The 12,455-nt window shown below is 42.1% G+C and overlaps 1 protein-coding gene across 1 annotated transcript in view; it reads left to right on the forward strand.

Annotated features, from left to right (window-relative positions):
* LOC143289691 (uncharacterized) overlaps positions 1-12,455 on the forward strand; it is a 62,631-nt gene that overhangs the window by 3,775 nt on the left and 46,401 nt on the right. The window contains exons 2-6 of the mRNA XM_076598739.1: positions 164-2,734; positions 5,249-5,472; positions 6,739-6,867; positions 7,615-7,768; positions 10,867-10,998. Of these exons, the coding sequence (XP_076454854.1) occupies positions 165-2,734; positions 5,249-5,472; positions 6,739-6,867; positions 7,615-7,768; positions 10,867-10,998 (3,209 nt within the window). The 5' untranslated portion in view covers position 164. The remainder of the gene's footprint in view (positions 1-163; positions 2,735-5,248; positions 5,473-6,738; positions 6,868-7,614; positions 7,769-10,866; positions 10,999-12,455) is intronic.

Consider the following 12,455-nt stretch of genomic DNA (forward strand, 5'->3'; position numbering starts at 1 on the left):
CTCTCTGATCAGACAGAATAAACCTGAACAAACAAACAAAAAACAAAGCAAACAAGAAAAAAGTAAAGGATAAAAAACAAATGACAATAGATGAATAATGGTGATGTAGACATGTGTACATGTAATAGTCAAAGTGTTTAGGACCACGTTTGCTGTGTTTCAGAATGAGCAACTCGTGGGACCCCACTGCCTTCCAGGCTCCGGGAGGAGGGGGTCAGCCACAGCAGCATCAACAGCAGGATGGAGGTGTCAAACTGTTTGACCCCACCCAGTTCCAAGGCCACGCACAGCAGCCCAACGCCATGGCGCAAGGGGACGTCCCCCAGCAACACAACTTCCACCCCCACCCCCATTCTGGTGCCTACTTTCAGCCCCAGCAAGGTCAAGGGTCAGCGTGGGACAACTGGGGCAGCTGGAACTGGAACACGGAGGGTCAGAATGTAGGGGGTCAGACGGAGGGGGCAGCGCCATACCAAGGGGACGGGGGATCGAACGGGTCAGCAGGGCAGCAGCAGCAGCACCCAGCGCAGTTCCAGGCCCAGAACCATCAACAGTCTGCAGAGCAGGCTCAGGCGCAGAACCAGTTTTACAACCCCGAGCAGTACTACGGCGGTGGGGCCGTGCCTGAGGCCACAGCTCCTGGAAGTCATGGGGTTCAGCCGGGTGGTTTTAATGATCAGTGGAACTGGAACGGGGGTCAGGCACCGTTTGTGCCGACCAGCTCTGAAGGTGGTGGTCATGAACAGCAGCAGGGTGTGCAGCAGGCAGGGCAGGAAGGGGGTGGTCAGGGACAGTACTACTACCAGGGCCAGCAGGCCTACTTTGACCCCTCCACCTGGCAAAGCACCGACCCCTCACAGGCACACGTCTACCAGTGGGGGGCCCCGGGTCAGCCCCAGGTCCAGCAGGCCGAGGGGCAGGAGGCAGTGGCACAGTTCCCTTCCCAGGACGGTGCGGTGACTGACCCGTCTGTCGTTGCTCAGGTCCCCATCAGCAGTCCTGGGTCTGCGGTGGACGCAGGCAGCAGTTTCCCCAACACGGACAGTGGCTGTGCGATGGTGTCACCAGCGTCTATTGAGGTCAGCAGTCACCCGGCAGAGCCTGTGGTGTCTGAGAGTGCGGTGACTCAAGGGGGACACAGCCGGCAGGGCTCTGTGGACTCCTGTGCCAGTGGTACTGTGGCACATTTTTACGGTGGTGGTGGAGATATTGAGGCTGAGGAACCGGCAGCACAAGCTCCGGCGCCTGTTCCTCTTGTGGGTCCCGGCCCGATGCAACACTTGCAGGTCAGGACATTTGAACGGACAGACTCCGGCATTAGCAATGCCAGCCTTCAGACCGTCAACTTGTCTGCTGATGAAGATGGAAAAGATGGCGTGGAGGAGGTGGCAGCTCAGATGGAATCACTGCACTTGACCCAGAACAACCCAGCTGTGGGTGGTCAGCCATCTCAGTTGTATGCTCAACCTGGGGATTTTACTGGCTTTGGAAATTACAGTCAAGCTCCTCCTAACTCAAAAATCAACCAGGAAGAGGCTGTATCATCTGGGTCAGGAGATTCAGACCTGCAGAGTCCAATGATGAACGACTGGGAAATAGTCCCGTCTGAAGCTCACTCCTCAGCCTCACACAGTCGTAATGGTTCTCTGGGTGATGCTGCTAACTGCTCCTCCAAACCGCCTGACCCGGAGGGTGGGACTAGTCAGCCTGAAGAGGCCAAACCTCAAACTGCTGCACCAGAGTTGAACCCTGTGGGAACTGCATCGACGGCGAGCACGCAGGATTCAGAGTCTTTCACTGCCATCAGCTCAACCAGCTCTTCAGGAGAAGTGCAGAGTTCTGTGCCATTTTCTCAGGGATCCAGTTACTACCCCACAGCCTCCAGCACTCCCCTCACATCACCAGGGTCTCAGTCGCTTCTTTCCCAGCCCTCCTCCCTGCCCAGCTGGCAGTGTTCCCCTCAGCAGGGGCTTGACTCCTCCCCTGCCCAACCTGTGTCCAAACAGGACAGCCCAGCGAGGAACCCACCCAGCTCGCAGAGCAGTCCTAAAAGAGCTGCTGACGTTTCCAGGCAGTCCAGAACCTCTGATAGAAGCCTGTACAGCTCGGCTGTCAGCAACACTGCTGCTAACGACAGTGGCCAGTCCTCACCTGGCAAGGGGGAGGGGAGGTTGGGTAAACCCCCTCCCATCCCGGGTAGCACCCAGGGCTCCGGTCAGGATGGTGAATCGGGACAGACGTCGTCTCCGTCTCGCCACCACCACCACTCAGCATTCCACCCAGTGCACAGTCGGCGGGCCCGGCACAACATGTCCCCGGCCACCACTCTGTGGGACAACCAGGACACGGCCCCCACCCCCAACATCCTCCTGGCCCCGGCTGCCCCCCTCATCATCCCCTCCCTGGGCACCACCACCCCCCAGGACAGCACTGCCACCACCACCACCGCCACCACCAACTCTACCAGCACAGCGGCGACCACCTCTGCCCAGCCCACACTGCGGAAATCCGCTTCTGACTCTAACTCCCTGGAGAAGCTAGCAGGGAGGGAGGCAGGACGGAAAGGTCGGGAGAGGGAGGGCAGGTACGGGGCAGGGAGCAGAAGACCAGGGGAAAGAAGCAGCATGAACAAAAGCGAGGAGCTGTCGCGCTCAAAGGAGGAAGACAACCGGTCTCTGGGCTCCCTGGATGAGCTGGACGCCACACCTGATTTCGGGGATGACTCCAGCACCAGGTAAGGAGTAATCTTTTTAAGTGAAAAGAAAAAAAAGTGAAGTGTCCATTTCACACTAATTTAGTAATTACAGTGAAGTTTCATTAACTAAGAAAGTCTGGAAGAGGAAGCTTTCTTTGGTCTCTCTCTCACTCTCTCAGTCTCTGGAGACTCCATTGCCTTTCATGCTTCCTCATTCGGCTGACTTGATATATTCATTATTAGATTATATTTCATCATTCATGTGATGTTTCACTAAATTTATGTCAATATTATATGCAAGAAATCTAAGTCTTGTTTTACCATGAAATAAGTCAGTCACCAGGATTGGTGTCACTTTTCGTTCATGTTTGGTACAGCAGGGCAGCTGTTGTCATGAATACCATTGATTGATATTGATAAAGGCCAAGTTGTGTAAATGCAGTCTGCCTCTCAAATCCACATCACCTTTTCCTCACCACCCCCACCCACAGCCCTTGTCACAATGTGTCACCCTTTTTAATTTTTTTTTATTTTGTTTTTCATGTCATTTTCATCCAGTCTTTCATTTAGTCACTATTAGTAGTAGTAGTAGAAGTCTCTTTCCTTCTAAACTTTTTTTGTTGTTGTTTCTGGGTTTTTTTTTGGGGGGGGTTAATTTTTTTTAAATTTTTTTTATAGATTTCTGTTTTTAATTTCTGGAATTCTGTAAAAAAAAAAAAAAAAAATAATAATAAAAGAAAGAAAAAAAAAAACCATTAAAATAATCATTGCCATGTCATATATGTTTATCATTTTATGTATGCGTGGCAGTTTTTACCATGTAACATTTTCATGTATGGTGTCACTGTGCGTGTGTGACATTCATCATTACATGTCTTTTATTGATAGAACAGAACTTATAATTATATTCATTTACCAAGATCTAAATCAGATCGACATTATCATGTGATTCACTGATTCAGTGCTTGGGAGTTGAATGGAAAAAAAGAAAAGAAAAAGAATTTCACTTTTTCAGCATTGATCATCCAGTCTTATGTTATTAAATTTGTAAACATTTTGTGATATACTGTATTAGTATAGAGAACTTTTAATCTTCATCATTATTGATTGTTAGGTGACAAACTTTCAAACCTTATTGTTGGCACTAATAAATCATAAATTATGCAGTTACTAAGAAATATATAGACAACATTTTGTCTGATAATTATTTGCTTAAATTTGCCTAAGTCGGTTTGCAAATTTGATTGACCAGTTTGAATGTTGCTCACACTTTACATTTTACATGCAGACAGTCTGTGCTGTCTTTTTCATGATCTCCTCTTATATTTTGCTGCCCAGCATGGCATGAGTTCAGTCACTTTGTTTGCCCTCCAGGTATCAGAGCCTAACTCACTACATCAGTGTGGCACTGATGCAGTAAGCACTGGTTGGCCTACACTGGAGTACACATCATATACACATTATATACATGTTGTTGTCAACGTCAGTGGTCTGTGTTGTTGGCAGATATTGATTGGAGCTGTGCACAGATTTGTAATAATGTTCTTTCAATTGCTGGGTGAGCTTAGCTTGTCCTTGGGGCAAGAACACCCTGTCTCAATCAATGTGCAGGGCGTGTGCAGTATGTCAATCCAGTTTGATTTTTGAGAACATCTAAACCAAGAACAAATTTAAGGTATTGGTTAATATCCAATCAAATTAAATTACAAAGTGACCTTGGTTTGTTCACCAAACTGATGTGAACTGTATCAGTGCAATGTTATGAAAAAAGAAGAAAAACGCTATGTATCATTCATCTGTATAAACTGTATCGATGTATGCACTGTATCATTTGTTTTATAAATTGAAGCAGTGCAGTGTATCATTTATTATAATTTCATTACTAACTGGTATGACTGTGGTTGCCTAAATGGTAGAGTGAAAATAGGTCTTTTTTTTTCTTAAAAAAACAACACAAAAACTGATAGTGATAGTGATACAAAAGTAAAGCCCACTAACACTAACAGAGTGATACTGATAACTAGTATGAAAACTACAGCTCACTAACATAAATTTTTATAGTTCTAAGCAGAAACTCCACCATAAGGAGTCAAGAATTCATTGTCATTTGTTGTTTAAAGGAAATTGATACATTTGATGTATTCTACCTGCTATATATATATATATTTTTTTTTATAAAGGAAATTGATAGTAAATGATACATTGTATGTATTCTACATATATTACTTTTTTTCACATCATGTATTTTGTACAGTATTTGATAAAAAAAGAAATGATGTTCATATTTATTATATTAATCTATAATCGTAGTGTATTAATCTGTTATCATAATGTATTAATTTAATGCTTTCATAGTCAACAGAAGAATTTTTTAATTTTTTTTTAAATTATTTTTTTTATAGAAGAGGGTCATCTTCATTGCTATAGTAATTAGTATTTCATAAAAAAAATAAAATAATCATGTGTTTTCATACATTTACTATCATCTGTTATTTCACATTCACAGTATAATGCATTATTTATTATTGTGAAAGCTTACTACTTTTTATCCAGGGGTTACAGAAGCAGAGGTTATGGACGAGATGCACGAGATCCACGAGATCCACGCGATCCACGCAATGACCCTTACTACGACAGACCATCCAGCCGCTCAGACAGCTACCGTGATGACTACCGAAGACCCCGGGACTCCTATCGTGGCTATGGGTATGGGCCATACCGTGACCCCCGTGATCCGTACTATGATGAACGATACGACAGGCCTAGATCTCGGCAAGGTGAAGTCCTTTGATTTGACCATTGTATGAAACAGATGTCGCATGCACCATCAAAAGAATTTTGATGCCCATTCTGTGGGCAGTTTACCAGACCCATGAGTGTGCAAAAAAAATACAGTTTGTAAAGAACAAGTGAAAATTATTTATCTGTGTGCACACTTTAGCAAATGTGTGCACTACAAGCAGACTTGATACACATGTATTGTATACAAGCACGCACACACACACACACACACACGCACACGCACATGCACACAGACACAGCGCTTTGCTTACTCATTATTCTAATCTCTATAAAATATAACTATTTCTTTTTTTTTCTTTTTTTTCTGGATCATGCTGAGTTTTAGCATGTTTGGTATCTGCTGATATCTATCAGAAAGGAAGAGCAGAATTCTAATTTCAGGAAGGAGGTGGCAGAAATATTGAAGATGCACTTCTGCCACTACAGTGTCTTTAAGGGTCTTGGTTCGATTCCCGCTCTCACCTTTTTTCCCAAGTTTGACTGGAAAATCTAATGAGCATACAGTTAATTGGATGAGATGACAAACAGAGGTCCCCTGTGTTGCACGCACTTGGTGCATTGAAAAAGAACCCATGGCAACAAGAGTGTTGTCCTCTGACAAAGTTATGTAGAATGAATCCAGTTTGACAGGCACACAAATGCATTCACTCAAGACCTGACTAGTACATTTGGGTTACGCTAATGTCGGGTATCTGCCTTGCAGAAGTGGTATGAAATGGATTTGTCCTTATGCAGTAACGCCTTCTTGAGAAACTGCAATTGAAACAGATTTCAGAACTATTCAGTATACTTTTCTTCATCCCACTTATAAAGAAGAACTGGTAATATGACAGACCAGTACAAGTTCACCAGTAGAAGAGCAGGTACTTTGGACAGATAGAATAATATATATATATATATATATATATATATATATATATATATAGAAAAACAAAACAAAACAAAACACCAAAAAAGACATCAAAACAACAAGAGAGCAGACATGGCATTTTCAGAGAGAAATTCCTGCCTGAAGGACTTTTTTGTGTGAAGTTTTCAGCTTATTTTAGGGAGGTGTTTGGGAAGAAGGGGATGAACGGGTACTGTCGACATAAAATGCCAGGTGATACTCCCATTAGTCTAACAATGCCTGCCCAGATTTGTAATTGTATGCTCTTAAAATATTTTTTTTTGTTTGTTTGTTTTGTTTTGTTTTTTACTTTTCAATTTCATTGTTTATTGATGACTTCAAACATGGACAGACGAGGATGGACAGTCAAGCAGACCGTCATCCCGGTCAGCCAGGGACATGGACAGGCCCAGGTCACGGTCAGAGTATGAGAGAGATCGTGATCTGTACAGCCAGCACCACAGGGACCCTTACAGGGCAGGTTGGTGCTCTGTGGCCTGGCTGCTGTGTGCATTCCAGTCCTTTTTCATGCTCAAGTGTGTGTGTGTGTGTGGGGGGGGGGGGTGCGGGGGGGCGGTTTGGGTGGAAGGGGGTTCATTCTTTTAGTTTGATGCTCTGCAAGTGACTGAAAAAAAAAAAAAATCTTTGTCATGTTTCATTGATTGCATGCAGGTTGTTGGTGCACCACCAATTTTAGAAAACAGGGGTGGTGCGGGGAGGTGGGGGTGTGTGGAGGGGGGGTCGGGGGGGGGGGGGGGGGGGGTTGAAGGGGAAAACTGTTGGGGAAGGAAAAAGTCATTGTTAGCACGTGCGAGTGAGTGTGAGCATTTGTGTGTATACTTACATTTCAGAAAATGTATGTTTTATAAAGTCTTCTATCACAATGAGAATAATTGAGAGAAGTTATGTTTAACCCCCCACCCCCACCCCCACCCCCCTCCCCTGTCCAGCACTCCCTCTCACCCACTCCCAGAAATAATCCAATAGTGGGATTTTCTTAGTGATTATCTGAAGGAGAAAAAAAATTATGTATACACCTGACTTTAGTCTCTGGGGTGGGGAGGGAGGGGGGTGTATGTCTGTCATTTGCGTGCATTGTTCCAGCAGTCCCAGATTTGTATCAGATTGCTTCACAGTACTTTCTGAAGTTCAGTTTGCATCAGTCATTCATTTCCCAGACCAGAAACAAATATTCATACTGTTCACGCCTCTTTGGTACTGGCTCCAGGCTACCCAGGCTATGACGGTTATGGTCAGCATGATTACTACTACGATGACCGTGAGCGATTCTACCGCTACTACAGAGACTCGCGCTACCGCCACGGCTACGCTGAGGAAATGGGACAGTACTACGGTCACCAGCAGACTGCCTACGACAGTCGGTGAGCATGAACTACTTTCTGCATCTTTCTTGTTTCACTGGTGGAATGTTTTCCTCTGAACCTTCAGTGTGTGAGAATGGTAGAGACTACAGCTGAATGCATGAGAGTTTTCCTTCACGATTGTTCAGCATTTCAGCCTGGTGAAAATTAGGATCTTGATTGATGATGACTTGGTGATTGGTTGGTTTCTGTGACTGGTTGACAAGCTGGCTTGGTAAGGCTGGTGTGGTGTGAATTGTGTGAGGTAGCTAGGTTGATTCTGTGGCTGGTTTTATGTTCAACTAACCATTGTTGATGTTTGTGATTGACTGGAAAGTGGACTTTTAACGGTACACCATAACAATGTCTGTCTTGTGGGTGTGGGATGGATTTGTCGTAAATGAGTGTGCGTGTGTGTGTGTGTGTTTGTGTGAGTGAGTGTCTGTGTGTGTGTGAGTGTCTTGTGTGTGTGTGTGTGTGTGAGTGTCTTGTGTGATTGTGTGTGTGTGTGTGTGTGTGTTTCTCCATAAACGGAATTAAGATTTTTAACACAGAATGTAGAAGGATTAAGTGATTCACAAGTTGGATTTCCACTTTGCTGTCTCTAGTATACATTGCAGTGAACTGATTAGATAATTATTAAGTTTGTTGCACGACTGCTCCTTATTAGCATAATGTATTATTGGTTTGATTAAATAGCAATGTATAGTTCTTAACTAATTTTCTGCTAATGACATATTAAATCATTGGATGAAATAACTCCTGATTCTGGTAATTGTGCATTTAAAATGATTTTTCAAGTGATTGAATGATTGATTGTAAGCATCAATATGTGGACTGATTGTTAAATACACTCCGAGATACATCTCTTGTTTGGTTTTGGATTGATCAATTGGATGATTGATTGATTAACTGTTGATTGATTGATAGTGTATTTAGTTTGTGTACAGTAGATTATGGTGTATTAACTGATGGTAGGTGCTTGATTTGTTCTTGCTTGTTTTTATTTGTTTGTTTTTTGTGCAAGGGTGCTTATGATGTATCAGAAAAACAAAATGATCTGCTTGTTTCAAATTCTTGGCTTTTTAAAGACGGAAGTTTAGACATGCTACATTTAGAAGCCTTGCTGCTTTCAACAATACAAGCTTTGTTTACTTCTTATGAATATTGATACATTTTTGTTGTTGTTGCATTTGTTTAGTTATTGTCGTGGTGTAAGAAAGATTGTGTAAATAAGACTGAGAGAGAGGAGATAGTGTGCGTTGGAGAAAGGGGAAAGACAGACACAGAGAATCGCAGGCACAGGAGAAAAGGATAAAAAAAAAAAAAAGAAAAGAAAAAACAGAAAGGAAAGAGAAAAACAGAATATAACAAAACACAAGGAAATCAGAGACTCACACTGCTGGCGACACGAATCAGTATCGCCCAATACATGGTGTGCATGTCAAACTGAATTGTATTAATCAGGGTACCCAGGGGATTTTTATTATATTTTATTTTTATTATTATTTTTTTTATTGGCTTCATTTTTATTTTCTTCAGTATCCTTGTTGATACTTATTGTCAGACCTTGATCAGCTTTCCTCTCCTCTAGATAAAGAGCCAGTTGGTCTGGCCTTTCATTGACTGGAAACAAAGTTACTTATAGATTTAAGAATATAAGAGTATCAGTATTTTTGTGACAGTGTTTATAAACTCTCTGACTCTAGAACAAAAAAGAGAAATTGTCTTTGTTTGGGATTAGACAAAGAGAACAGAACGAAAGACTCTTAAGCTGAGCCTAGTTCTGTTGTATTATTAATCTTCATTGACAGTTTCACAAGTTGCACACACTCTAGATTATCCAGAAAGTATAGAACGCTAAAAAAAGCAATGAAGAATTGAAACTGGACAGAAACAGTGAACAGGCAGTAGACAAATATCTAAAATATTGTTGTATGTGTGAGTATAGTGTTAAAATCATTCTGTATGCTTACTGAAGTAATATGAATAAGTGTGCATAGTGTTATATATCTTTGTTTTGAAAAACAAAACAGAGAAGAATGTGTCCTTGTTGGCTTGAGTCGAGACACAATCTGATGGACTGTCTCTTGCGTAGTAAAACAGATTGTGTGCTAAGAAACATGTTTACAAATTTACATCTTGATGCCAACCATATTTTTTTAATGCTCACCTTCTTTACTTTAATTTTCTCAATGTTTCAATTGTTCAGGTTGATATTTCCCAGTATTATCTAATAGCATTTTGTTAACATGTTCACAGTCACAGTTTTGCTGCCATATTCTTACCCTTTCACCTGCTCTCTCTCTCTCCTTCCATTTTCATTTTACTCTCTGTGCGTTTGTTTTTATCATGGCAAGGAAGGTAAGCCTAACTGCCTTGAGATATAAGTAACCCTGGTTGTCTGTCTTGTGTCTGTGGCTCTGTTGGGTCTGTGGGTAACGGGAGAGGTCAGTTTTGTGTATTGATGTGTCATGACATCATGTATACCATATACTATATCAGTTGGTAATGTGCACCCTTATTGTTGTGGTTATGAAGAAAAAAAGAAGAATCACTGTATGTTTGATTACATGATTGAATCTTGGAATCAAACAGCTCACAGAAATAATGAAACATGTAGAAATAAAGAAATAAATATATTTAAAAAAAAAGAAAAAAAAAAAAAGACTGCTGTGACATTTTCCTGTTTCTGAAATTAAAATGACATGCACCTTAAACTCAAAATATTTGGGTTTTGATGATGTGCTCTTCAAGGTGCGTTTTGATGATGTGCACTTCAAAATCAAAACAGATGGACATTTTGATAAAGTAAAGTTCACAAGAATGTTTATATTCTTTTTCCCAGAAATTTACTTACTCGGCACTTGTTCAGTACACATGTTTCTGTCAACAGTTTCAGACATGTATCTTTTGTTATGAGTTATTGAACTTGTTCGTTTTATTTATTTTCCAATGCAAAAAGAAGAAGAAAGTAAGGAAAAGAAAGGGAAAACAAGCTACAATAAAGGTGCACAGGATTTATCGTCTCATTTGCTACTGACCACTCAGAGAGCTTTCTGACACCTGCTGCTGAAGGTAAAGGCATGCCACCTCCCTGTTTAACCCCACCTCACCAGGTACGCTGACTATTATGGGCACCCCCACCCTCTGCCATCCCTGTCACGATACCCCTACGAGGACTTTGATCGTTCCAGCATCGCCAGCCCCTCAAGGGGGCAAACCCCGGCTTTCGATGACCCTGACCTTAGGTGAGGCTGCAGGGGGAGTGAAGTGAAGGGGTCGGAGAGTAGGGTGGGGTCGTACCCCAGTCTTTGACTCGACTGTTAATTTTGTTGTTGTTATTGTTTTGCTAAAACAGGTGTTAGTGTTACAAATATGATTTTACTTTATCATTTTTATTCAGTTATTGTAATTTATACAATTCTGTTTAATTCTCATGCCTTGTGTGGTCATTCCCCTGTCATGGAGTAGATTGGAAAATTACATGTCATCAGTAGATCAGCTGTCACAAGTTCATTTATACGGTTGTATACACATGCATGCTCTGGGGAGTGAGAGAATCAGTTGATAAGCTGTGATTTTATGTGTACGCTGTTTGTAGTCATCGTTTAGTTTGATTTTGAAGAGGGGTGGTGTCTGTGGGAGATGATGAATAGTAGTGTCTGTGAAGGGAAAACGTCCCGTGTTGGTTGTTGTTTAAAGTCCTGGTTAATTTTCCTCTCTTTTACCAACTACCAGTGCTTGCACTCTGCCCAGATCTGAAGTGTATAATTCTAAGGCATAAATTAACAAGAACCACAAGTAATAGAAGATAGAATTAGAAATGCAAGTGATTTTAGTCAATTAATTTTTTTTGTGTGTGGTTGAGTTGTTGAAGTAAAATGGTATTTATTGAGTCAACAGAGTAGCCATTTAAGTCGTAACTGAATGATGCAATGGTTTCAAGTTTCGAATCAATTGACAACCCATAATCCAAGTAATCCAAGAGTATTGCCATGATACATCTATAGATAAGATGATAATGCATGTTACATATTTCATAATGTAAATAGCATGCTGTCTTGTGTATGATATGTTTACAGATCATTTAATGATTTATATTGATAACCTACTCATACCAGAAATGCACTATGAAAACTAAATTTTATAATCAAGTAATCTTCACAGTTATGCATGTATGTATACATTCTATTACAACCGTTATGCCCTTTGGTCTGTAGGGTAGCAACAGAATATATCCCCTGTACAAATGCTTTATTCTGGAATATGTAAGCATGGAACCGGAACAGTGGGTACCTTACAAGTTAGTTGCTGTACATATGTCTTGAATTAACTTGAATCACTACTGGTCAGGAATGTTATTAACCACTGGGTGCCCACATTGCTGTCTCTTTCAGTCCAGAACTGCTTCAGTTCTCTATTACAGCCTATCCCCACCCCCCACACCCACCCCCACACCCCCCAACCCCTCCCCGCTTCCCCTCACACACTACCCATGGTTCCAGATTAGCGATGTAATTTAGAGATTTCGAGATCTATCTCTTTTCCTGGCTTCCCCCCCACATCCCTCTTCCTACCCCTCCCACATCATCTCAGTGCTCCCCATTTCTTCTGCCCCCTGCTTCCCCACCCCTCTTCCGTTCCTCTAACTTCTGTTTTGGTCTCTGAAGTAACCCTGATGATTCTGTCACTGACTGACAGCATC

Source organism: Babylonia areolata, chromosome 14 (genome assembly GCF_041734735.1).
Source record: "Babylonia areolata isolate BAREFJ2019XMU chromosome 14, ASM4173473v1, whole genome shotgun sequence".
NCBI lineage: Eukaryota > Metazoa > Mollusca > Gastropoda > Neogastropoda > Buccinidae > Babylonia > Babylonia areolata.